Source organism: Thunnus thynnus, chromosome 9, assembly GCF_963924715.1.
Source record: "Thunnus thynnus chromosome 9, fThuThy2.1, whole genome shotgun sequence".
NCBI classification, from domain to species: domain Eukaryota; kingdom Metazoa; phylum Chordata; class Actinopteri; order Scombriformes; family Scombridae; genus Thunnus; species Thunnus thynnus.
Window position 1 is genome coordinate 15,226,462 of NC_089525.1, and position 26,705 is coordinate 15,253,166.

At 41.9% G+C, this 26,705-nt stretch overlaps 2 protein-coding genes across 3 annotated transcripts in view; both read left to right on the forward strand.

The window, feature by feature from the left end:
- LOC137189314 (bifunctional heparan sulfate N-deacetylase/N-sulfotransferase 1-like) overlaps positions 1-19,172 on the forward strand; it is a 42,299-nt gene extending 23,127 nt beyond the window's left edge. For both annotated transcript variants that reach the window (XM_067599097.1, XM_067599095.1), the window contains 14 exons: positions 6,165-7,225; positions 9,136-9,618; positions 10,405-10,492; positions 10,903-11,057; positions 11,394-11,579; positions 12,746-12,874; positions 13,435-13,617; positions 13,992-14,088; positions 14,356-14,479; positions 15,433-15,607; positions 15,786-15,956; positions 16,446-16,555; positions 16,935-17,037; positions 17,130-19,172. In XM_067599097.1, coding sequence (XP_067455198.1) covers positions 6,680-7,225; positions 9,136-9,618; positions 10,405-10,492; positions 10,903-11,057; positions 11,394-11,579; positions 12,746-12,874; positions 13,435-13,617; positions 13,992-14,088; positions 14,356-14,479; positions 15,433-15,607; positions 15,786-15,956; positions 16,446-16,555; positions 16,935-17,037; positions 17,130-17,249 — 2,670 coding nt within the window. In that variant the 5' untranslated portion in view covers positions 6,165-6,679 and the 3' untranslated portion in view covers positions 17,250-19,172. The remainder of the gene's footprint in view (positions 1-6,164; positions 7,226-9,135; positions 9,619-10,404; positions 10,493-10,902; positions 11,058-11,393; positions 11,580-12,745; positions 12,875-13,434; positions 13,618-13,991; positions 14,089-14,355; positions 14,480-15,432; positions 15,608-15,785; positions 15,957-16,445; positions 16,556-16,934; positions 17,038-17,129) is intronic.
- A 1,481-nt stretch (positions 19,173-20,653) lies between these two features.
- Positions 20,654-25,518, forward strand: cd74a (CD74 molecule, major histocompatibility complex, class II invariant chain a). The gene is made up of 9 exons (XM_067599103.1): positions 20,654-20,867; positions 22,243-22,412; positions 22,823-22,923; positions 23,102-23,158; positions 23,235-23,318; positions 23,426-23,504; positions 24,049-24,249; positions 24,364-24,426; positions 24,544-25,518. Exons 1-9 carry the CDS (start codon positions 20,782-20,784, stop codon positions 24,549-24,551), a joined length of 849 nt encoding a protein of 282 aa, XP_067455204.1. The 5' UTR covers positions 20,654-20,781; the 3' UTR covers positions 24,552-25,518.
- The last annotated feature ends 1,187 nt before the right edge of the window (positions 25,519-26,705 follow it).

The window sequence follows — 26,705 nt, forward strand, 5'->3', positions numbered from 1 at the left end:
GGGGGACTTATGTGCGTGTATGCGTGTGTGCGGTGCTTTTTATGTGCTGTGTGGAGGTGATCGAGGCTATTGATGAAGGTGCTGGTTCCACTCTCGCCACTCTACTTGCTGCCCGGGGGAGTAATACCATTGAGGAAAGTCTCCATTTCACATCTCGGCTCCACCGTTCCCTAATGACCCTCCCCACTTCATCTCCACCTCGCCACAGTTTTCCCATGGCTCACACAGCTCATCCACACTGCTTTTCCTACTGTGAGGTAATCCATTTTATACTTCCTGCCGGTTTCAGATCCCCCCCCCTGCCCTTATAGTTCCTGCTTGAGATCCCTGATCTAAAGAAGACAGGAGGTTTGGGAGCCTATCTAAGATGAAAAAGACTCTGAAAGTGCCATGTATATTTTATTCTCCGGCCTCCGTGTTTTTATTCATCTCGGTTTTAATCGTCCCCACATAATATGAATGTGTAATCATGCCATTATGCAAGTGCCTGTTCAGGTTATCATCACGGGGGACGATACCGGTGTTGATGGGATCCGACATGATCCCTCTAATGGAAGTTTAAGGGTGGGCTCTTGCTCCGTCTGTTGCTGAACAACATACAGTAGTGGTGCAGAAATGCCTCTGTTCTCTCTCTAATTGTCTTTGAACACACTTTTGCTGTCCTCCCCTTCTACTCATAATTGCTCTTAAGAAAAGATTGCTCTCCTTTGTCCGGATTTGAGGATGTGTGTCTACCTCTTTGTCCCATTACTGTGTCAACGAATAACATTGCAATCATTTCAATTACGACTGCGCCGAGATGGAGGTCTTCAAGTAGGGCCTTGAGATGTAATTGGAGGGGCAGAGGCGAATTGAGGAAAGGCATTTTTCTTCTGTGAAATTGCTTCAGTCTTTGGGACAGTAAATTGAGGTGCTGAAAAATGATGTGATAATTCAGCCGCACAGTTTGATAGGGGAAATGGTCTGAAAGTCACTTTCTGGAGAATTAGAAGGCAAAACTACATTTCCCTCCCGAGTCCACTGTCCTTCACGCGGTGGCGTGAAATGAATTGATGAGACAGAGGGAGAGGAAGAGTCAGTGTAAATGTTTGCAGCTAAAATGAAGCCTGCTTGTGCATTCAGATTGGCTGAAGGGTGGGAGGCGGAAGCTGGAGTGAGGATACGGCGCCACATTCCACACTATTTCACAGCCTAAGCCTTTAATCGCGGCAGCAACAATGGATGCATAAAATGGAATTCATATTTCAGATTGATTGATTCTATATTGATGAATGCCAAGGCTGGCTTAAGGGGAAAAAAAACCCCTGCGTCTATGGCTTTTAAATGTACCCTCTTTAAGAAGGCGAGTCCTTGCTCCTCTGTTTGTTGCCGTAGACGTGCTTCAAAAGAAATATGAAAATTCTCGCTTTTTGAAGTTTAATCTCTTGCAAGAAAGGGTAGGAGGCTGAATGCAAATGCAGAAATTTGCTTTAGTTTTGCTTCTTACTGCTCCTGGTAGAGAATCCCAACACAGTGGTCTTGTAGTTATTGACTGTGGTCACAACATCTTTGAGAAAAGATTCAGAATTGATGACCTCTGATTTTGCGTACAGGCCTCTAAACGAGTAACACACCAGTCAGTGGAGAAAGACTCAGAGGGATGACACACACAATGTTTTCATGTTTCTCCCAACATACTGTTGGATCGTCCGTCACTCTATTGTGTCTCATTTCCTAATCCCTTCAAGGCATCTTGCACAGTGACAGAGCTGACATAAGCACATTTGGTACTGTTAGCAGTTGTTGAGATTAACAGGATTACAGATAAGGGATTACATTACCCATTTAACCTTGACCCATGCCCCGCTGCACAGTTCAGACGTTCAGGCCAAAATTGTTTTTGGTGGCCGCGTTGTTTGCACAAAAGCTCAATCATATTTGTTCAGGAACACATGCAAACAAAATGTTGCGTGCTTTGTTGCGAGATGATTTGGATTGTAGATCTTCTAATAAGTCTCTCAGGGCTGTCTCCACTTCAGTACATGCACATCAATACACAAAGACAGGGAAAAAAAATGACAATAACAATAGCCTTTTGATGACTTTCATATGGATTACCACCCTCCCTCTATTTCCTTCTACAGTTTGCATGCAGTTGCCTCTGAACACGATGCAACTCCGGCGTTTCCATGGTGAACGTGCGGTTGTCAAGGCCTGTGGTGATTGAACACAGAGGGTCATCGTTTATTTCTCTCAGTCAGCAGTGAGGGGACGGATGAGGAGAGGGGCAGTGGGGGGGAGAGGGGGCACTGTTGGGTCTTGAGGGCCCCAGAGCTCTCCTTTTTAGAAGTTTATTTGTTGAAGGGATCAACTACAGCTAGTCCAAGTCCGGTTGACAGTGTTAATGTACTGACTCTCCTCACAAGCCCTGAGACACTTAGTCTTATTCACACTTTAAAAGAAGTACAACAGCAGTGTTGGGGAGGGAGGGAGGGGGGGGAAAGCGGGAACAGGACATGCGAGGCTACATATGGCCAGCCTTAGTGTTGTTTATCCAGAGAGTTGTTACAGCTGAGGACCAGGCTCCGTCCCCCTGTTCCTCATCATCTCTCATTAATCTAGCAGTATGGTTCTGGCCTGCTTCCCATGATGCAGAGGGAGCAGGTTTGAGTGACCACCCACCCAGAGGAAAAGCATTAGTCTCTCCTCCTCAGCCATCCAACCAGCTAATGTTTACGCCACCGCTTCATTCTGTCACCATCATTCAGCAGCTATAAAGTAACAAGGAGGATATTTTTAATTGATGTTTTCAAAGCCTCGAGATTGATCGTCACCCTCGGGTGAATTTCTCTCACCAGTCTGGTTTGCTAGTTGATCATCTTGTTCTTCTCTCTGTTTTTATTCCTTTGTTCTGCTCTTTTTTTTTTTTTTTGTTGCTCTTATTGGCCTGTCTGCGACCGCTATTTAGGGAGACTGTTTTTTTTGTCCACATGTGCAGTTACAGAGCTCATACTCATCTTGAGCTCTTCCCATCATTGAGAAGGAAAAGGTTGGCTATCACATATGCATTAGTCTCCATCTGCCTCTCCTTTATGCATGAGTTAAGACACTGACTCTCTCTGGCAGACTGAAACACTCCGGTCTCTATGCACCTTTTGGCTGCTCTTTACCTTACGGATATGTCTGCTGGCTATACTTCTCATCAACCTCTGAACATGAAATATTCATGCTCTCTTTTCTTCCTCCTCTGCATTTTTGCATCTATTATTTTGGAGGATGGAGACATTCGCGGTCAGATCTTGGCTTCTTCGATGGTATACATAGCACATAATGTAGAAGACACATTAGGTGAGATGGGTGTGCAGGCATTTGAGATCCATTAGCCATTATTCGGTTCAGTCAGTGCTATATCCTCACCCTCATTATAGTCTCATGTATTGTACTCTCTATTTAGTTGGCCTGCTCTCACTGCTGTAACTTCACACTCAAAGCCTTGAGCTTTTCCCCTTTTTTTAATTTGTGTCGGCACCAGTCAGTCCATGTTCCTCCTCCTCCTCCTCTCTCCCCCTCTCTCCCTTCCTTCCTTCAGTTGTAGCTCTCTGTATCGCAGCCTGAAGGTCAACATTGGGAGGCGGTCATCACTGCTGAGAATTGGGCAAGAAGAGAGGTTTTCAGTGCCCCTGCTCTGTTTGTGCTGTGTCGCCATTTAATCTGCTACCAATGCATGTCAACAGTGTCATTAGAGTCAGGCTGGAACTTATCCCTGCAAATGTTGGCCAAAGATAACACGTCTTCATTCTCATTAAACATTAACAGAGAATTAATTTTAAGATAGCCTCTTTTTTTTTAAAGGTTACGGCTGGGTGACGCCATTATTGCACCATTACCAAAGATAATTTGCAATATCACTTGGCATCAAAATCTTCTTTTACTCAAATTAAAAATTTTAATTAGGCTACTTCATGCCCATAAATATTAACTTCAGCAACAGGAATTTGGGAATGATGTAATGATCATATCATAATATCATTCTTTTAGTGCTGAAATGATTCATAGTTTAGACGATCGACAAAGAAATCAATTCTGATGATCAAGTCACTTATCTCAGAAAAATTACAAAACATTCTCTGGTCCCAGATTCTCAAATGTGAGGATTTGCTGCTCATGTCTCTTTTATATCATTGTAAATATAATATCTCTGTTTTTAAGACTGTTGGTCAAACAAAACAAACAGTTTGAAGAAGTCGTCTTGGGCTCATGGAAACAATTAATTGTTAAATCAAAAAAAGTAATCAACAGATTTATATCTGATGAGCATAATCATTAGTTGCAGCCCTAGATTCTGCTAAATGCCAGTCACTGATAATAACTGACTCATCATCCAGCCCTCATCACCAGAACTGTATCGACGAGAAACCTCACGAATGCAGGTTGTTACTTAAAGTGGCAGCAAAAGCCCTTCACTAAAGAGGCCTGGAAAAAAAAAAAAAAGAAAACTGTGTTGGTGTCGTGTTCAAAGTTGTCTCCCCTGTCTCCTCTTCTGCTACACTGTTTTTCAGCAGCCGTCACTTCCTGTGGCTAATCATACTTTGATATGCCATGGCACGAACCCTGGCTCCTTCAGAAATGAACAAACAAGGTACGGTGAGGACAGGAGGGGGATCTTCAAGCGACCAGGGCTGTTGGTTTTTGTCTGCTCGGCTGCGATACATTCTCTCAACACCCACTGTTTTTTCACGGCCTCTCTTTACATTAGAATCAGGCTCCCTGTGAAGAGGAAACTTGGACACGACTCAGAGAGAAAAGAAGTGTGATTTTTCTTCCGCTGCACTCAGAGGGAGATTTAGGCATCCTGTTAAGCTTAGCTGGAAGGAGAGAGGGGGCAGAAGTACTCTCCGGAAACTTGACCTTGATTACTTTAAAGGAGAAACTTGATTTTCCCCATCTAATACTGTGTATACATGAAGGATAACTAAAATGATAAAAGGGTTATCCATATGGAATTCTGTTTGTAATGATACATTGAATGATCTGAAGTTTTCCTCTTATCAGGCTGTGAAAAATCAATAATTTATTGATTGCACTACTGTCAGCTGGACGATTGTTGCCCATATGATCCATTGTGCCGAGCACCGTATGGCCACTCTTGTATTTTTAATGATACTCACCTTTAATTAAACCTCGGTTATAGTGTTCCTAATAAACCCTCTGACGGCATTATCAAATCTATTTTATGTCTGATTTGTGTGTGATGAGTCTTGATTGGTTTGGTGGCCACTGTTTAATGTCTTTGGGTTGAGAGGGCCGTGACTCTCCTCTGTGGTATCCAAGGGTTTTTATAAAGACTTGTGTGTGCACCTCAATAGCTCTCCAGCTTAATGGATGGAGCATTTCCATGCAAAGGTAATGATGCTCTGTCTCATTTCTCCACCAGGCCCTCTAAATGGAGAAATTATGTTTTCGTAAGGGACTAGCTGACACCAGTTCCCATGCTGCATCTTGTACTTTTCACACTTGGCTTGATGGAGATTGACTAAAGGGCTGGTATATAACGATAGGTCTGCAGAGGGTGGATGGGGGTGTATATTGAGTGTGATAAGGGGTTCTCTCCCGGAGTAAAAGATCCCATTGTTGCCAGCTCTGTCTGTCACTGTCATGTACTCCTCTGCTCTTGGATCGCTTCCCTTCTATCAGCTTGTTTTTTTTTTTGTTTTTTTTTTTTCCCTCCCCTCTCCTGCACTCCATTTTTGGTGTCAGGGATTTGAGGAAAATAGAAGGCGAATGTCCCCGCGGGTGATGGCTTCACTTGTATGCAGTCGCATAGTCCTACTGGACTGAATCAGGAATTGGCTCGCCTGGAGGCTTTGTTGTCACTCACATTCTGTGTATTGATTGTGAGGAGGCTGCATGAGCGAGTGACTTTTTTTTGTTTGCGCACACAGGGGTTAGGTGTGTGTGTGTTGGGGAGGGAGGGGGGGGATTGGCAGCTCTCACTTTGTGTAGGTGAATGCAAGGACTACTTCGGAATGAACTTTCGGAGTGCTGGCAGTGGCAGTATACACACATCTCCCACACACCGCTAAACCCACACAACAAAAGCATGCATTATCTCCTTTGTTCTATAGGAGCCAATGCGGCGTTTTCAGGTTTTAACATTATTTTCTTCTTTCTTGCTGTTTTTCTAGGTCAGGAGATTCCATCCTGAGGGAATGGTGCTGCTGAGATGACCTGCGTGACCTTGCTTTCCTCAAGAGATCATTCTCCAATCAAAAGGACGGTGCGAAATCTAGCTGGGACATGGTTGGCAGGTTCACATGATGGACAGGTGATGGAGTCTTCCATCATCTTTCTCCACCAGTGACCCCACCCTGCCAGCCCGTCCCTTTGAGGCATAAGTGTGTACCAGTGGTCCAAGGCCCCGTATTTCTCTGCCATGGTGACATAAGCGGTGCTGCAATATGAGGGAGAGCCAACGTGAGACCGTCTCATTTCTTTCTCCAGTAGCTGCTGCAGCTGCTACCTTAACGCCGTTTGTATTTAGCTCCATAGCAAGACTGACTTTGTTGTGAATAATCCCTGCTTGTCGTTTTCTACCCACACCGAGAGAGAGCGAGAGAGAGAGACAGAGAGAGAGAGAGAGAGAGACTGTCCCCAAGGCGTGTTGCTGGGCCTGTGGGGCGGAGCGGTGTGGCGCGAGACGATGCTGGGATGCGTGACTCGCCTCCGTCGGCTGGTCCGTCTCCTCCCCCTGCAGACCTCACTCCTCCTCCTCTTCCTCTTCTGCACCGTCAGTGTCTTCATCTCCGCCTACTTCCTGTATGGCGTCAAGCGGGAGCTGGAGCCGTCGGGAGGGGGCGTCTCCGGGGCAGAGGGAGCGTCCGCCGACTCGGACGACCCGAGGGTCACTCCATCCAGGCTTCTGCCCTTGCGGGGCGTCTCAGGGGGCCCGGGGGTGGATCCTGGAGGGGCCAGGACAGATCCTGTGGTTCTGGTGTTTGTGGAAAGCCAGTATTCTCAACTGGGTCAGGAGATTGTGGCCATATTGGAGTCTGGCCGGTTCCGGTACCGGACTGAGATCTCTCCTGGTAAAGGAGACATGCCCACATTGACAGACAAAGAGAGAGGGCGTTTCACACTGGTGATTTATGAGAACATTCTCAAGTATGTTAACTTGGATGCCTGGAACCGAGAGCTGCTGGACAAATACTGTGTGGAATATGGAGTGGGCATCATTGGCTTCTTCAAGGTTAGGACAACACCACACTCCCTCCTCTCCTCCACTCTCCCTCCTCTCACTCACACCTTCTGCCCTGTCCATCTGGCTGCACCGTCTCTAAGGAGATGGGATTCACAGGGTTGGAAAGACCTGCCTGGTTCAATATCACTCAGTCCCACTGCACATTTTCTCTTATGTTCTATCTCTTGTTTTTCTTTATTCTGCAATCTGGCCTCCTTCACTCTTCTCTCCTAGTCTCTTGTTTCTCTTTCTCTCTCCTTTTGTTTTAGTTTCTCTAGCTTTTCAGTCCTCAGCCTCTCTACCTCTTTCTCTTTCTCAGTAATCCCTAGCTGAGCCTGCTTGCCCAAGGCCAGTTTTCAGGTCTTATGGTTTTAATCACCATCTCTGAGCCATGGAAAGAATATAGAAAGAGATGTGGAGGCATGGATGGTGGTGCAGTGATGTTAGGCAGTGTAGGTGAAGGTAAGGAAAGCCTGGTGGGATTTACCATCTAGTGGGAGAGTAGGAAGAAGAGTGAGGGTGTGCATCCCAATGACCTGGACATGCATCGATGCTCTGCTATCTGAAGCAATGTGTAGGGGCCAACAGATATATCAGCACAGTCAAAATTAGCTTATCATCACAGATATGTGTATTGACTTAAAAGTTGACCAATAAGAAATTGCAGTAGTTGTGTCAAACATACATTTAGAAGAAGACATAGTTTGTAATGTGTTTGTATTTTGTTTTCATTCTCAACTACAAAATGTTCCACAGTTCTAAATAATCCTTTTTTGTTATGTATTTATGTTGAAAAAGCACAAGCAGTAGCTGATGTGATGTTATCAGATTTCTTTTTAATTCTCAACTATTGCTATGTGCTGCAAAATCCAGTCTAGTTTGCAGGTCACTAGGGTTGCAACTAACTTATTTTCTTGAATAATTGATTATTTGTTTTGTCTGAGGAGTGTCAAAAAATAGTGAAAATGCCCATCACTGTTTTCTGAACCCCAAAGTTACAATCTGGGTTTTGGACTTTTGGTTGGACAAAACCTAAAGATACTTGATTTACAAGGATTTTTTCATTGATCGACCAATTGATTAATCAATAATTTAGAGCTGCAATGATTAGTGGATTAGTCCATTGACAGAAGAATAATCAGCAACTATTTTGATTGTTTTTACTATATAGATTTTTGTGATAATTAATTGTCATTTTTAAAGCAGAAAATAGCAAACATTTTATGTCATTTGTGAGGATTTGCTGCTTATTCTTGGGTCTTGTGTGATAGTAAATTCAGTGTTTGGATTTCAGACAATTGGTTGAACAAAACAGGCAATTTGATGACATCACCTTGGGCTTTAGGAGACTGTGACGGACAGGCATTTTGTAGACCAAACAATTATTGATTGATAATGAAAATCATTAGTTGCAGCCCTAAAATAATTGTTTCAGCTCTACAGGTAGCGATGGACAATCAGTAGCCATCATGTGGACATCTCCAAGCGCATGACATTGTTAGCTTTCTGATGCTATATCTAACACAAGGACACATCGTATTAAAATTTTAAGTAAGACTTCAGTAAAAATGGAAGTGAAAGAAGGACTTTTGTATCTGTGGCAGTAGAGATGTGAGAGAAACGGAGAGTGACAAATTTTGGGAGGGGAAATTTCAATGAATAATCACTAAACCCTCAGCCTTTGAATCTCAGAGGACACAGCAGGAGGTTATTCATTTTGACTGCAATCTCAGAGCATTTCAAGATTGAGCATAGCAGGTAGAAGCTGCCTCATGCTTTCACGTTTGAGTAGGCCTGACATTCCTTATTTCACACATGATTGGAGAAATTCGGGAATTATATCCAATACATTTCTGTCTTCATCACCTCAATGTATGATGAATCTGTGTGATTTCTCTCTCTGTCTCTCTGTTGATTAGGCCAATGAAAACAGCCTGCTCAGCGCGCAGCTGAAAGGCTTCCCCCTTTTTCTCCACTCGAACTTGGGTCTGAAGGACTGCACAGTCAACCCCAAGTCCCCCCTTCTGTTTATCACTCGATCTGGGCAACCCCTGCCAGGTCCTCTCCCCGGGGATGACTGGACCGTTTTCCAGTCCAACCACTCTACATACGAGCCTGTGTTGCTGGCCAAGACCCAATCGGCTGAGAGCATTGCATCGATGGGGCAGAATGCTGCTCTGCTCCCGTCGGTGGTGCAGGACTTGGGGCTCCATGACGGTATCCAGAGGGTCCTGTTCGGGAATAATTTGGTCTTCTGGTTGCACAAGCTGGTGTTTGTGGATGCTGTGGCCTTTCTGACGGGGAAGAGGCTCTCGTTGTCCCTGGAGCGCTACATCCTGGTGGATATTGATGACATCTTTGTGGGCAAAGAGGGCACCCGCATGAAGGTGCCAGATGTAAAGGTGAGTTTTTGTGTTCATACTTTCATGTGTTTCGGAGTGCAAGAACTTCATCAGAATAAAAACTGAACCCACTTATGTATTCATCAACCAGTAGATCTCAACTGTCCCCCTGTTGAAATATAGAAATTGCCTCACACATAGCATGTGCTATCTTCTGCCAGTCACACAGAAAGCCCTTCTTCTCCCTCCACTTCTCCTTTTGAATGCATTTGTCCCAGTAGGCCGCTCAAAGCTGACAGGTCCCAGTGCTCACACTGTCACAGAAGCTCCACAGCAATGAATATTTCAGGGGCCCAGAGATATACAAAGAATGTTGAAAAGCTCCTTGCTCGCATCCCATCAGAGTAGAACAGACCCCCCTCGCATGTGGAGGCAGAGGGTATAGAAAAAGTTATGGAAGAAGCATCAAGGCCTCCTCACAGGCAGCGCAATGGCAAGCTTTTAGGAACGAATCACACCCTGACAAGACGCAGAAATCCAAGCGAGAGAGAGAGAGAGAGAGAGAGAGAGAGAGAGAGGGGTGTGTGCTTGGGAGTCTGATCCAGCGTGGAGATCAAATGAAACAAACACCCGAATCAGAGGAGAGCAAAATATCAAACAGAATGAAGGAGAGGAGTGAGGCAACTGGGAGTGGATGTTGGATGTTTACCGAAAGAAACTTGCAGAATGAAATATGTATGTTGGCACGCGTGCGCCTGGGTGATCACGCTTCCTCATTAATGCACTCGTGCACCAGTAAGAGCACATCATGTATTGACTCACTCTCCTTTCCTCCCACTGTTTCAGGCCCTGCTGGAGACACAGAGGGAGCTGCGCACCCATGTGCCCAACTTCACCTTCAATCTTGGCTTCTCAGGGAAATTCTTTCACGCTGGTAAGAAGCGGCCTGTGAAGAGAACCTTTTGCCTCTGTTAACTCAAGCAGAGATAAGAACAGGCACTAATCTGAAATAAATGACACTTCTAAAGATTGTAAAGTTTAGATTCATATTATTTTAATCTCTTTACTCCTCTTCTTCTACTTCATGCTGATCTTATTTCTTCTCCTGCTTATCTCCCTCATGCCTCACTCACAATACTTTCATTTCCTCCTTTTCTCCTCTCTGACCTTGTTTCACCTTTCCCTCTCCTTTTTGTCACTGTTCCCATTTTTATCTCCTCCATTTCCTCTTAACCCACCATGCTATGTTTTTCTTTTCCCCTCCCACTTCCTTCCTTCATCACCTGACTCATCACCCGCCCCCCCCCCCCCCCCCCCTTCTTTCTTCCTCTGTCTTGTGTCCAGGATCTGATGAGGAGGACCTGGGAGATGACCTGCTGCTTTCCTATGTTAAGGAGTTCTGGTGGTTCCCTCACATGTGGAGCCACATGCAGCCCCATCTATTCCACAACCAGTCCGTGCTGGCCGAGCAGATGTTGCTCAACAAGAAATTTGCCATGGTGAGTCGCAGGGGTGCAAAAGTCGGATCACAGCTTTGGCAGTCTGTCCTAGAAGAGGGATCCCTCCTCTGTTGCTCTTCCGGAGGTTTTGCCAAGTTAAATTAAACTTTTGAGGAGTTTTTTTTTTTATCCCGACTGAGTAAAAAAAAAAATTTACTTGACTTGACACTATGATCTTATGAGCTTATCTCATCTTATGTGACCAAACTGGCAGCCGCAGTCATAGTGTTGATGCTTTTTTTTGACATGTAGGGTGATAATGGACCTCGCCTTCTTGTCGTAACTTTTCTTGTCTCGCCTGCTAACTCTTCCCCCTTGTTTCCCTCCGCCCTCCAGGAGCATGGGATCCCCACTAACATGGGCTACGCGGTGGCGCCCCACCACTCGGGCGTCTACCCTGTCCACATACAACTGTACGACGCCTGGAAGAAGGTTTGGGGCATCAAGGTGACCAGCACAGAGGAGTACCCGCACCTGAAGCCCGCCCGCTTCCGGCGAGGCTTCATCCACAGCGGCATTAGCGTAAGAGCACTTGTGTACACCCAGGCATCCATAAGGCCTCATTATCTTGTTACCTCCGGCCCACTGCTTTTCCCTCCACTTGGCTTCTCAACATCCATTACCTTTTCAGCCAATAATCCCTTTCAGGGTTCTCCTCTACAATTTACATATGCTATCCTTCATTCATTAATTATCTCCATCTCTACCTCCTCCAGTTCTTTTGTGTTTATTCTCTTCTCTCATGGCCAGCGGTTACTTTCCATCCTGCTTTTGCCAATCATCCTCTTTTCCTCTCCGCCTCTGCTTTTCTTAAGTTTTTATCCCCGAAAGACTCTGTGCAGACTCTCATTTTTCGTTTACTGTATATCACCAAGGCAGCACAAATCCTAAGAAAGACAATCATCTCATTAGTCTTGCTAGGCTGTTGTATTCCTCTACAGAGTGGGAGATGATAATGTAGTCAAGTGAAGCAGTCTTGCATGAGACACCTGTCTGGGTAGCGCTGCTTTGCAGGCCTCAGCACCATAACGAAGACTGACATCTCTGGCAACAGCATTACAAGTGTCTGCACACAACCAATCACAAAAATGTCAACACCCAAAGAAACCCTGCGTTTTATTCTGCTTCACAGAGCTAGCCAGTGCTGAACAATACTGTTATGAGAGGAAAATTAAAGTTGAATAGATTACATTCAAGAGGTTCAAAAGTAAGAAAAAAAAAAAATCTTATCTGTTTCTTTCCCGGGTTGACCTTCAGTGCTGATAGGAAACAGTGCAGCCTCAGTCTGGTTCCTTTGTAGTGTTGGCATTCAGTCCGCCTGTGTGGTCTCAGCGCTCTATTCTCGTCCTTGAGATAGAGCGGTCTGAATGGACAGTCTCCACTGCTTACTGATGATTGATATTCAGTTCCCCAGACACTCCAAACTGTAAACGCATTTCCATGAATTTCCATATAGACTCAGTGAATAAGAGGTTTGCTTTGGCTAGATGAGCTGCATAATATGAATGTTATTGAAAGCAAACAATGTGTGGGGTAACCGCCTTGGAGTACTGACGGGTCCGCTTCACTCTCAGCAGAGGGCTGATGGTGTGTGTGTGTGTGTGTGTGTGTGTGTGTGTGTGTGTGCAATTTTATTTTATTTTTTCCCCACTTTCAGTTTGATGACTTTGTGTTTGTTTGTATCACAGGTGCTGCCCAGGCAGACGTGCGGTCTTTTCACACACACCATCTTCTATAAAGACTACCCGGGCAGTCCTAATGAACTGGACAAGCTCATCAATGGAGGAGAACTCTTCCTCACTGTTCTACTGAACCCTGTGAGTCAACACAGCACAGCATTTATCTTGCACATTTGGAAACCCATTTAACTGGTGGCGTAAATTTAAAGGAGGGGTAGGACAATAACTATTTGGTGACTCATGTAGTGACGTCTGCATCGGGTTTTCTCTTTGTACGCTGCTGTGAAAGCTTCTTCTATCAGAACCAGAGTGCATTTTCCAACGTTCTTCATATTCGTCAACATGTGTTTCTCTTCAAATGATAAAAATTTTACTCTCTTCTAACAAATATCACCCAGCATAGTCTACAGATGACTGTATTCTCTTTGTGTCCAACAAATCAAAACCAAACTATGGATGAAACACATTATTTAAGCAAACTACTCATCATTTGGTCTTTTCTCTGTATTTTCTATTTGTTATAGCCTGAAAGGGAAGCAAACACCCACATGTTTTTAGTGGCTCATCATCACTGACATTGTCCAACCTAACAGATGAAATAGTTTTAAAATTTTAAATTGCAGCCCATCTTCCAATTTACCTCCACTATATTGAACGAACCTTCAGCTTCTTACTCTTTCCTTCCTTTCTGTTCACAGATTAGTATCTTCATGACCCATTTGTCCAACTACGGGAACGACCGCCTGGGCCTGTACACCTTTAAAAGTCTGGTGATGTTCGTCCAGACGTGGACCAACCTGAAGATGCAGACTCTGCCGCCTGTGCAGCTGGCTCAGAAATACTTCAGCCTGTTCCCTTCTGAGAGAGATCCCCTCTGGCAGGTCAGGACAAGATGTTGATTTCTTATTTATGTTTTTTTTTTATTTTTGTTTGTCAGTAATGCTAAATTTTGCACCCGGTACTTATATACCAAAATGCTGCAAGGACATAATATAGCTACAAATCATATCGTACAGTTGTTTTATGTAGTATTCCTTTTAAAATATGGTGCTTTAGCTTGAATACGTAGCAATACATATGTGGACATTGTTTGTATGACTTGGTAATGACCAATACATTGTTTGATTGATGGATGTCATTAGATTTCCTAATATTATTTCTCAAATACACTTGCTGTAGGGCTACATATTTGTTAGCATTTTGTTAGAACCAGACTTGAAACAAAGCATTGTTTATCTTGTTTTTGTGGCTCCAGGATCCTTGCGAGGACAAAAGGCACAAGGACATCTGGTCCAAAGAGAAAACATGTGACCGCTTCCCCAAACTGCTCGTCATTGGGCCTCAGAAGACAGGTGAGACGCGGTGCTTCAACACCCCCTACAGGACGTAGCTGGAAATTAAATCTGACGTGTCAAACTGCATTCAAAGGAGATGTCATGTGTCGTGCTCTCAGTGGTTCGAATGAGGTTTTGATTAGTTCTCAGGAAATCAGAGATGGTATTGGTAGACTGTGATTTGTTTTAAGATGTTAGTCGCTTTTGTAGTTGCCTTTACATTATATGTCACAGTCTTTGTTTTCTCCCTCCTGTCAACTCTGTTTGGTCTTTCTTTCCTCCCAGGCACGACGGCACTCTACCTGTTTCTCGGCATGCACCCTGATCTGACCAGTAACTACCCCAGCAAGGAAACCTTTGAGGAGATCCAGTTCTTCAATGGGCACAACTACCACAGAGGCATCGACTGGTAAGAACCCTCACGTGGCAGCAGCAAGCACCCAATCACATCCTATATTCAGAAACGTCCCCATCATGTAGTTTATGAGTTTAATGTTTGTATGTGCAGCATTTCTGTTTGACTCTCCTCATCAACTTTTTGCGCATCAACATCTTTCAGGCTAGTATACAGGATATTGACATTGCAACTGACAATTTATCAGTGATGTTTAAAACATATAATTTAGTTTGACACATTGTGACTTATGGGAGACAGATGCATGGTACATGTGCACTGAATTATGGCCAGTGTAGTTCTAATGCATGCAACCATTTGGCATTTTAATTGTGCAGGAAACATGATCTATAGTCATGTTAGTCCCACATCTTCAGTATATGTTTTTCACTGTGTACACCGTGTAAAGCTACAGAAAACATCACATAACAGCTAAAAAAAAAAAAAAACCTTTGAGGGAAATGGAGAGGTTAGGAGTGTTTCTATGCAAATGAAATCACAAAGACCATATTAAAAATGCAAATTACATCAGGGGCCCACACACAACAACAACAAATCCAGTAACTGATGACATTTCTAGGAGCAGGACCACCGACACAATTAATATTTCGGTGCACATTCACAAAATTATGAATTTCCTGCAGGTTTAATTGATTTTGAAAACTGCATCAATGAGAATTGACCGCATCACACATTACCAGCACCTGGAAAAAAAAATCCAACATGAAATTTACTTGGCAGGCTGGATATGTATGTGAGTGGGCTGCCCAAATATTAACATTGAATGGTGTTGCTAGGTGTTTTATTTATTTATTTATTTTTTGTATTAGGTGTGCCAAGCTATTGCACATGGGCAGTCACCCACACAGCGTGCAGAGAAATGATCCTTATCTACAGAGAGCAGATTGGACCAGATCAACTATGGCTGCCTGTAACACTTTTGTATGTTTGTGTTTGTTGTGTGCCAGGTATATGGAGTACTTCCCTCTGCCCTCCAACACCAGCTCAGACTACTACTTTGAGAAGAGTGCCAACTACTTCGACTCTGAGGTGGCTGCTCAGAGGGCTGCAGCTCTCCTGCCCAAAGCGAAGATCATCACCATCCTCATCAACCCAGCTGACAGAGCTTACTCTTGGTACCAGGTCTGTCACAGACAATCCTGAACTACATAAATAACTCAAAGTGTAGGATTAAACGCCACCCACTGCTCTGTAATAGTAAAGAATTCATTTTAGCCTTCTCTTGAGCATAGGTAGATACTGGATGCTCGGAGTAAATGCCCTGAAATGACTCTCTCTTCACCTCTCTGTCTTCCCACAGCACCAAAGAGCCCACGATGACCCGGTGGCATTGAAATACTCCTTCCATGATGTCATTACCGCAGGCCACGATGCGCCAGTTAGACTACGGGTCCTCCAGAATCGCTGTCTGGTGCCGGGCTGGTACGCCATCCACCTGGAGCGCTGGCTCAACTTCTACCACTCCAGCCAGGTACCACGGGTGTATTCATACACGCAGTAGTGGGCAGTTTGCAGTTAATGTTCTCATTTAGCTCATGTCAAGGTCTGAGAACTTTCCCCCACTTTATAAATCAAGTTTTATGGGTAGCTGGCAGGCTTTTTTTTTTTCCTAAGAAGGTTATAGGTAAGGGATGCTCATTTCACTCCTTTGTGTGCCTTTACGGGTGGTGCTTTGAATCTATATGACCACAGCAAATGGTAGCTGCCTGTGAGGGACACACACAGGTGAATAACAAGCAGCTGTCACCCTAGACTGGCCAAATCTCTCACCAAACATGCAAGATAGAATGACGACTTTTAAGCTGTGATAGTAGTAAAGAGTAAAAATGTGGCTTTTTCCTACCAGGGATTTAAAAAATTAAATTGTGATTTAAAATTAAGAATAATCTTGATTTTCTGATGTGAAGGACTGTCACTGTTACTGTTCTGACGTTTGGTGCTGTTTGTGTGTCTGACCCAGCTGTTAGTCCTGGACGGACAGATGCTAAAGACCGAGCCTGCCTCAGTCATGGATAAAATCCAGAAGTTTTTAAGCCTGGCCAACATCATCAACTACCACAAGATTCTAGCGTGAGTATCCACCTTCACATGAAATCACTCACAGCTTAATCTCTTCTTCCTACCAAGTTTACAAATGAATGTACGGATTGGTTTTCAGCTTTAGACTCCATGGGTTACATAAGTTGTTTTTTGGAGCTGGCAAACACCAGTCACTATTCACCAGATGTCAATGTGACCAAACCGGTTATAAACAAGTTGAGAGTCAGGTGTGCAGCAGATAAAAACAAGGCATATATGTATGACATCGCTTTATTTAGCTGGTTGGAATCAGTTTCAACTCCTGCTTTTTTTTTTAATAAACCAAATGTTAACTTAAGTTAATTAAAGAAATGCTTTAATTGGCAACTGTAGTTTACAATATATCTTTTTATGTATTTATTATATACAGGTTTGACCCTAAGAAAGGCTTCTGGTGTCAGCTGCTAGAGGGGGGAAAGACAAAGTGTTTGGGAAAGAGTAAAGGACGCAGGTACCCTGACATGGACCCTGAGGTATGATAATGTACCATTCATTAATATTTCACTTATATGTCTTTTATTTTGCTGTTTGATGAGGTTTCATCTCCCCTTTTTCTCTCCTTCAGTCCCAGGGGTTCCTCAGGGAGTACTATAGGGATCACAACATCGAACTGTCCAAGCTGCTCTACAGAATGGGTCAGCCGCTGCCCAGCTGGCTCAGAGAAGAGCTGGTCCACACCAGGTAGCAGCACCACTGGGAGAGACCGCAGCTCCGCACACAATAAACCACTGCTCGACCCTGCAGGGGGAGGGAGGGAGGGGGGAGGGAGGGGACACTGCCCGAGCGTGCAATGTCGAAGATCCCAAATGATTTTTGGAAAGAGACAGAAATGTATTTGGATTTGAGGACGGGATGCCCAACTAGAACTCAAAACTTACTGTGATCTACGAGCATAGTTGCAATAAGCAGCTATTAGCGCTCCCCTCTCCCCCCTGAGCTTCGAGATGTCCTCCTGCAGGGACAAACCAGGAACAGGAGAGCCCTAACGACGGCCTCCGCCGTGTCCTGAAGAAGAAGAAGAAGAAGAAGAAGAAGGGAAGGCTCAGTGACGTACAGCAGGGACCTTCAGTGTTTGATAATCACTTCCCTGCTCTCCTTAAGCGAAACCTTCTCTTCTACGCATGAACTTCATCTTGAAAATCAAAGGAAGGAAAAAGCCCGAAGGCCGTCACAGTTTCAGCTCTGGAAAACAGGTGGAAGAAGTGATCACACAGGTGTGAGTTGTGGTGTTTGGAGCACATTAAAAAAAAAAACAGGCAACATAACATTGACTGTGTGGTTAACAGACAGAGAGACATTTGTTGCAAAATGCCTGTGATAAGTGAAGTGTTTGTATGTGAGGAGAAACGGGACATCTGGAGTCTTGACTCAGGCTGCATGTTGTAGCCTTATTCGATAGGCCTTGGTAGAATCTAGTTATCGCATTTACAAGTGTCAGGACAGAATCTTTAAAATATTACCACATGGACTTTTTTTGAGGGTTTTTTTTTTTTATTTTTTAAAGATTTATGTTTGTTTTTCTTTACTCAGATTTTGTTTTAACGTTTCTATAATGCTGTCGGCAATGCATTATTGTAGAATGTACCAAAACTAAACATGTTAGCTCAGTTTCCTCCTACAGGTCAGATGTACAGTACAGTAGACTGGTTCGTTTAAGTGTTGGGCTCAGCTTCCTTTTTTTAGTCAGTTCCACGACCAGCGAATTGACTAAAGCAGGAACCGAAGGATTAGATGTTGAAAGCACAATATTTAAAGGCACTCAAGTGAACATCGATTCTGGACATACAGGTTACTGGAAAGCACATTAAGAAAATGGATCCTACTACAATCTGTGAAGAAGATCATAAGCTAGCTACTGTATGTTAATTAAGACACTATGGTCCGAGAGATTCAGATAGTGTACAGAACAAGACTGTGCATTTCAATTCAGTTTCAGATTGGGTTTGTTTTGTTTTGTTTTTTTTTGTCAAAACTGTATATTTTGTATTATATTTTATTTCATTTCATTTAGTGAATGAGTTTGGGGGGGGGGGGGCTGTCTCTGGGAAAAAACGTGTAAAGTTGCCAGGCGAACCGACAGTATGCCCAGTGAGACCGTACAGACGTTTGGTTGTGGGTCGAGGTGTTACCACTGCAACTAGATGTCAAGCATAGATAACAAAAAGCTGCTCTTATTGCAATAGTTTTGTACAATGTTCTGATGTAATAACAATGCACATGGTGGTCCTTTTATTTCCTGACTTTGTAATGTACATAATCCGCAACCCTTGGTAGACCTAAATTATTGAATGTGTTTGGGTTTACGCTCCCTCCATCAGCCCATTCCCATGGTGTGAGATGTCAGTGCTGAAGGGAGTTTGGATGAACACATTGTACGGAGGTTTGTCGATAAGATTGTCTCCTCTCATGTCCTCTCACTGCCAACTATTGTACAGAGGTACTGAGTCTCTCCATATAAAGTATTAAGTGATAACACATAACAGCAACGATGGTACTAATCTCCTGGACTGTATGATAAAGATTTGTAATTGTTGTCAATAATTTTTACAGTGTAACTAATATTGTCAGTGCTTTTTAATTTGCAAATAAAACACCACTGTATTTTTCAGTCGTTGGTTCTTTTTTTCCCCCCCTCGTTTCTTAGTCTGTCTTTTAATTCATAGTCACTCTATATTCAAAAGGAGATGCGTTTCAGGACGCCTGAGAAGTTGTTGTTTTTTGGGTTTTTTTTGTTCCCCGGACATGCAGAAAGAAGATTCTAGAAATTAAAATCAGTGTCAGCCTCTCTGTCATCTGGTCGAAAGCAAGATTGGCTTGTCTTTTGGTTTCACTTTGTGATGAGGTGCTTGCAAGAAGCAAACAATCTAAATCTCTTAAAATTGCATGAAGCAGATCTATTTAATGACACAATAAACTTCTGCATTTATCTCCCTGATGTTTTACCTGAACCAATTGTAGATTCAGTATGTGGGTCCTGTTTATTAATTTTAATTCCTTGTTTGGGAAACCACCAAAAATCTACCAAAGAAGTAATCCTTCTCTTTCGTTTCAGGAACTAAATGGCAGGTAAAATAAAGAGTAATGTCTGCATTTAGAAAATGAATAATATAAATAGAAGTTCAAGTACTTGGCACAATTCACATGTTCTCATGAAGAAGAAAATTGCTTGACTGTTGGTAGAACAGATAGTAATGAGTATTCACTTGCACAATGAGTCTAAAGTAAGTAATAAATCTCAGTATTAGTGAACCTGAGTTCATAAATTGTAGAATCTAGTAATGGCATAATCATTATGGTAGAATCTAGTTATCATATTTATAAGAGAATCTTCAGTAAAATATTACTACGTAGACTTTAAAAAAAGATGTATGTTTTCTTTTCTACTCAGATTTTGTTTTAACAGTAAAAACCACCAAATATCTACCAAAGAAGAAATCCTCCTCTGTTGTTCCAGGAACTAAACAGTGGCCAATGTTAATAAAGATGAACTGATGCATTTAGGAAATTAATAATAATACAAAATGAATACATAAATAGAAGTTCAAGTACTTAACACAATTCACATATTCTCATGTTTAGTAGAAAATGTATTATTGTTGTTGGTAGAAGAGGAAGTAGTAATCGTATTCACAAAGAATCTAAGTATCTAATAATTAGTAAGTAAGTAAAAAATTACATACAAGACCCCAGGAAGAGTAGTTGTTGCCAAAGTTACAACTAATGGGGATCCAAATAAACAATAAAGTATAATAAATTTCAGTATTAGTAAGCCTTTGTTTATGAATTCATTGACTAGACCATGTTAGAATTTATATAATTTCAACTATATTTATACAGGGTACAGGGTTAGCTGAGCATATACATGGTATTTTATACTTACACCCTGTTAAGAATTAAATGAATTATCACAAACAATATAATACCATACAATACAAGTTAGGATGAAATCCTGACCATGAACAAACTCGCACTCCTTTCACTATTGTCTGCCTCTATCAACAAGTGATGGTGTTTTATTCTGACCAATCAGATAGCTCTCACAGCTTCACTGAGCCGTCCCACAGCCTTTTTAAGAGAGGGACTTTCCACAACCCTTCACCTTTCTCAGGAACCTGTCTGGTATTTCTTCCCCATTTGAAAGGAAATTTATCTACTCGACCTCCCAGATTTTCTCCAGTTTGTTCCATTGAAGAAGCCGAGAAAAACTTCCAAGACAGATGGCCCACCAAGAAGATGCTCCCCTGGCCAGAGGAAGCCTGGCAGGCAGTGAAGAGGTCCTTGTTACCTCTGCAGTACCCAGAGGGTGAGAGGATCATATCACAAATTAACTTATATATTTTTTTACTTATGATAACAGCTGTTTGCATAGTAGTAGCTCCAGTGTAATATTTGCTAATAAAGTGCATGTCCGTCTATGTAGAGCTGAATTAAAATGAGCAATGAATCACATTTAAAAGTAGAAAGCTAATAACATACAGCAATATCAATTTAAAACTCAACAGAATATTGGTTTTGGTTATATTATCCCTAAATATGATTATATCTGGTTCAGATTTTTTATACTTTTTCAGATCGGTTCAGTATTTAGTTGATAAAATAATAAGTTTGTGTAGTTGTTGTATTACAACTATATTTAAAATAATTCAAAATATTATTTATCTTAATACATTTTTAAGCATCTTCAATAACCTCTGTCCTTTGCACCAAGAGTTGGCTGGAAGTTCTCTGCCTAGTAACTGGTGATGCTGTCATTGCTATTGGCTATTTTCATAATTTACGACAGAAAAAAGAAAACAAACATATATAGTATGAAATAAGATATATTGTGAGCTAGAAATGCATATGATATATTGTTGTTATAACAACATATCACAGTATCTCCAATGTATGAAACATATTTTTGTGTTAGATGTGAGGAATAAAGAAAGCTTCCCGTTTCCCCTCAAAACTCAGACTTTAGTGCTGTAATATATGTATTTAATCTTGAAAATTTACTTTTTAAGATAAACTTAAGATCAGATAAACCAACATCTTAATAAAAACACACTTGATGAGATATGAGGACGATTGTTTACATGCAGTACTTGGGAATATTTATAAGTCTCTGGGTTGTTTCACTTTTTCAAATTTCACTTTTCATTAATGTGAAATAAGTGAAAGTACAGTTGTTGAGGCCTTGCACTTTTTTTTTAAAGAAAAAAATAACAGAATACGTGTTTATACATCTTACACAGGCTCTAAATATTTACTGGATGCGTACTTCCTCATAATACCAGGAGACAGTGTCTGCCTAGTAACTAGTGATCAATAGAATGTGTTCACATTCTATTGGCTGATATTGAGCAGCAGAGAAAAAAAAAGAATTTATTATATATTTATGTCCCAGGCCTTTTATTACTTTAGGTAACATTATGGCAACTTCAAAGTCAATTTGTGTGGATTTTATATTCTTTAGAAAATGAATAATACCATGACTTTAGGTCTACTTATGAGGCTTTTCTGTCTGCCAGGCTGTCAAAAACAAATGGCCCATACTTTGACAAACTGCCCTTTAGGAACTCCCCTCCAAGTCACTTTAATACATCGGACTCTTTCTGTAAAATCCCACTTTTAGTTTCTCTAAACTTGGCTGTGTGTTTTTCAAGTGACACATATTTTTCTTTTTCTCTCCCTCTCAGAAGCTCCAACAGTCGTGCCTTGAAGGTGGCAGGCCTGACAACCTTGGCATGTCTGCTGCTGGCCAGCCAGGTCTTTACTGCCTACATGATGTTTAACCAGGGGCAGCAGATCCACTCGCTGCAGAAGAACTCTGAGAGAATGGGCAAGCAGCTGACCCGCTCATCCAAGGGTAATAAGGGAGCATTAAAGTCCTTATGATCAGAAAGGGTGGTCCAAGAAGGGATGCGTCATTAATGAGAAATAGCCTTCATCTGATAGGAGGAGGAGGAGGAGGAGGAGGAGGAGGAGCAGGATGTAAGAATGAAAAAGTGGACAGGGAAGTGAGTTTGCTTTCAGGAACAGAAACAGACAACTAGGAAGTGAAAGTTGCTTGTGATTCATTGGGGGCAGAAAATATTTTTAAGCACTTTTAGTTTTCAGTAAAAACAGACAAAAAACTAATTCCCAGAAATGTATTCACACTGTTCCATTGTAATTTTTTAGTTTTTAAAATTGAATCTTTTTTAAATACTTTTAATCAGTTTGATTTTTAAAGTGATGAAATCCCTAGGCTAATTATCAGTTCTCCCTTTTTCCTAGCTGCGGCTCCAATGAAGATGCACATGCCCATGAACAGCCTCCCTCTGCTGATGGACTTCACTACGGATGAGGACTCCAAGACTTCCAAGACTCCCCTGACAGTAAGTTTACACCTCCCTCCTAGAAAAAACTCAATGTAACTGTGTCTAAGTGGCAGCAACAAACTCATTTATAGTGTATAATCAATGGCATCTGCTTGAATCTGAAAGTATACATCTCGTACAGAATTATTGTTTTAGTTACATGTAATTATAATTCCCCTCTGTTCTCTCCCACCAGAAACTGCAGGACATTGCTATCGTTAATGTGGAGAAACAGCTGAAGGATCTCCTGCAGGTATGTTGCTCTCACTATCATGTTTGTCCTCACATCGCTGATGTTGTGTCGCTTAGTTCCGTCTTGTTTTGCGCAGGTCTCCGAGCTGCCACATGTCAACGAGACCTTCCTGGTCAACCTTCAGAGCGTGGAGAAGCAGATGAACGAGAGCGAGTGGAAGGTGAAGCCTCTCACACGCTCAAATAGAAATTAATAAAAATAAAATAGAGATGAATACATTTAAATGATCTTGTTATTGACGGTTTCTAAACATTTTGTACCCTGCAGAGCTTTGAGTCCTGGATGCGCTACTGGCTGCTCTTCCAGATGGCCCAGCAGACACCTGCACCCCCCACAGCTCAGCCAGGTTACTACAAACTTCTCTCCAGTGCTCCTTTATATTTTAGCATTTAGTTGATGTTCTGTTTTCCTACATTTCTAGTAGCCAGAAGCAGGAGGTTTAAGGTTTCTGTAATATATTACTGTGATGATATTAATGTCAGACAGACATCCTGAGCAAGGACGGAGTGTGGAGCTTAGGAGTTTTCAATATGTGTACAGATGGCTTGTTTAAGATTGCCATCATTTTTATAATTTCAGTGCAAAAAGGTTAATAACGGCATACCAGATGATATCTTGGTACTGTCACAGAGTATTTAGAAGTTATTATAGGAGAGGCTCTTACATCTTATAAAAGGTAAAACCACCTTTCTTATCGCAAGTGTCCGTTCCTCTCTACTGCTCATGGGTAAACTTCAGCCAGTTTTACAAACAGAGATTTAACCTAGTGTGAAATTTTATTTCTGCACTTACCTCCAAGGACAACTATTGTTAGCTCTGTGCTACACTCAGTGGTAATTAAAACCAAACAAGCCTTTAATATTCTCCTTCTTATTATTTCCATCCCTCAGTCTCTACCATCAAGACCAAATGCCAGCTGGAGGCAGCACCAGGTGGCGCCAAGATCGGCTCCTACAAGCCTCAGTGTGACGAGCAGGGCCGCTACAAGCCCATGCAGTGCTGGCACGCCACCGGCTACTGCTGGTGTGTGGACGAGAGCGGCACACCCATTGAGGGCACCACCATGCGCGGCCGCCCCGACTGTCAGAGAGGTAGAGGGCACAGTTTTCAAGACTTTTGATCCAACGTGGGTCTGAAGCTTTTCATGTGAGGCCTTTGTGAATGATGAAAGAAACTGAATCGCCTCCTTTTTCTGTTCATTTTAGGCGCCACTCCTCGTCGCATGTTGTTTGCACCCAGGATGATGCAGAAGACCATGAACTTTGAGGGTGAGTGCATAAAATTAAGTATTTTAGTGGATTCATAGATTACAAACATTTTGAAAAGACTGAATGTTTGGTTGCTACACATCATCACTCACTGTGTTTTTTTTTTCTTTTTTCCAGATCAGTGAATCCAATGAAGCAAAGTGTGTCTCTTTTCAATGAGTGATCGTCGCAGGCAGAAATAATCATCATTTTAAGCTAACTGCTGACTCTCATACAGTAAATGAGCTTTCCTGATCAGTCTTTTACGTAATCTCTTGATTTTAACGTTTTTACCAGGTGTCTGAAATCAAAACAATAGAGGCCTGTTACAGCTAACTGCTTTTTATCAGATAGGCTTACTTTGGGGGTGTTCTCATTGACCATTTAACTTTTGACCATTGATATAATCTACAATGTACTGTTTGTGAGTAATATTGCTGTTTGCTTCTGAGGAATGCTTCATGTAACAAAAAAAAAAAGATTTTTTCACTTTGCCCCAGTAGTATTTAGTAGTAGTGCTTTAGTAGTGGAGATAGTTTTAGTTTTACTTGATGATACAAAGGAGGGGAGTGGACGTTTGCTTGTGGTGCAGACAGCATTAAAAACTACATTTAAAAAAATGTGAACAGCCAAAACTCTTTCCAGAAACAGTGTCCACTGTTACTCTGATAATCCACACACCATACCATGGACAGATTTCTTCTATGGACAGCAATTCTGATGAAAACTGTCCACAGTGAGGTCTGTGGATTACTCAGAGTAATGGGGATGCTGTTTCTGGAAAGAGTTGTTGCTGTTTAATTTTTTTATTGCTGTGAGTGTTACGAACTTCTGCTGACCAAATAAAGCCAAAATTATCTGCATGGCTAGACACCATGAGAGTTTAATGAGAAAATACGTTTGTGCATTTTGAGTGAACACATCCTTTAAAGGATGTGATAGGAGGAAGTAATTTTTCTATGAAGGTGTTGAGAAGGTGAAATAAAGTTTTCCTAACAACACTGTTTGCATTGTTATACATGATAAACTGAGATCATGGTCATTTGAGATGATATAATTGTGGAATTTAAAAGCTAAATAAGGCCTTAATAAACTTTAACCTGATTAGATGCAGTGATGCTGCTCACTTTTCCTGCGTTTTCTGGCATCTGTTTCAGTTTTCATTGAAGATACAGATTCGTTCACTTCTACATTCAAGACATTTCCAGTTCAAAAACCTTAACAAGTAGCAGTTTTCATATATTATAAATTGAATTATCCTTTAGTACTTGAATTCTTAAGTCACATCCTTCTCCTCTATACATGAATTTACAGCCACCAATCTCCCCCTCCTTCTCATACATATTCATAGATCATCATTAAGGAAAGACAAAACAGTCACAAAAGTTGCAAAGCCAACAAGCTGGTACTCAGTCCAGATTAAAACAAGGTTGTGTTTATCATGAAACAGACATCAAATTAAATTAAAGAATCTGATCAGCAAAACAGAAAACCATGTTTTGCTTTGTTTCCCAGCTGATCCCTTCAGTGCTGTTTTCCCAGTCCTGGTTTGAGCATCTTGTTATTCTTGAGGGATGCATAGCTGCCAGCGTCATTTTGATGAACGAACAAGTGTTGGTTCCTGTTGCTCTGCCTGGTAGTGATGACATACAAAGATTCAACTGGTAAAATTAATTTGGGGAATTTAGTCGTGCTTAGAGGAAATCCTGTCAATATGTCCTCAAACCAGCTTCCTCATTTTTTAGAGTTGTGAGAAAAAGGAAGGGAGAGTGGTAAACACCTGCAGCAGAAAATCAGAAATCAGATGAGAATAAAGATACTAAAGTAGGTCATAGATCTCCAGTCTAAGAGATCTTCTAACTCCTAACTTGGTCAGTGACTCCACAATGTGGACACATCTACAGCTGAAATGACTGAAGGGTAAGTGCTTGACTCAAAGATACACTGCACATTGGTAAATTATTGTTTTTCCACATCAGAACAGAAATACATGTTTAGGAGCAGATGTAGCTGTAGATATTTTATGATCATGAAACATTTTGGATAAAGGGACATCTACATATCTTGCTCTTTTATCTAACAGGGGATACAACAGTACAACAAAACTTTATAAGGAAATAAATTGGCATTTTAATTGATTTTACCTTTATATTGTTGTTTGACTGTTTTTAACAGTTTTTATGATGAAATATAGTTTAATGTTGTTTTCATATATGGTTTACTTTGTGGGTATTTATTTCCTGCAGTTTGGTAATCAGTGTTGGTTGATAAGGGCGGGAACACTGTGATTTCTATGTACT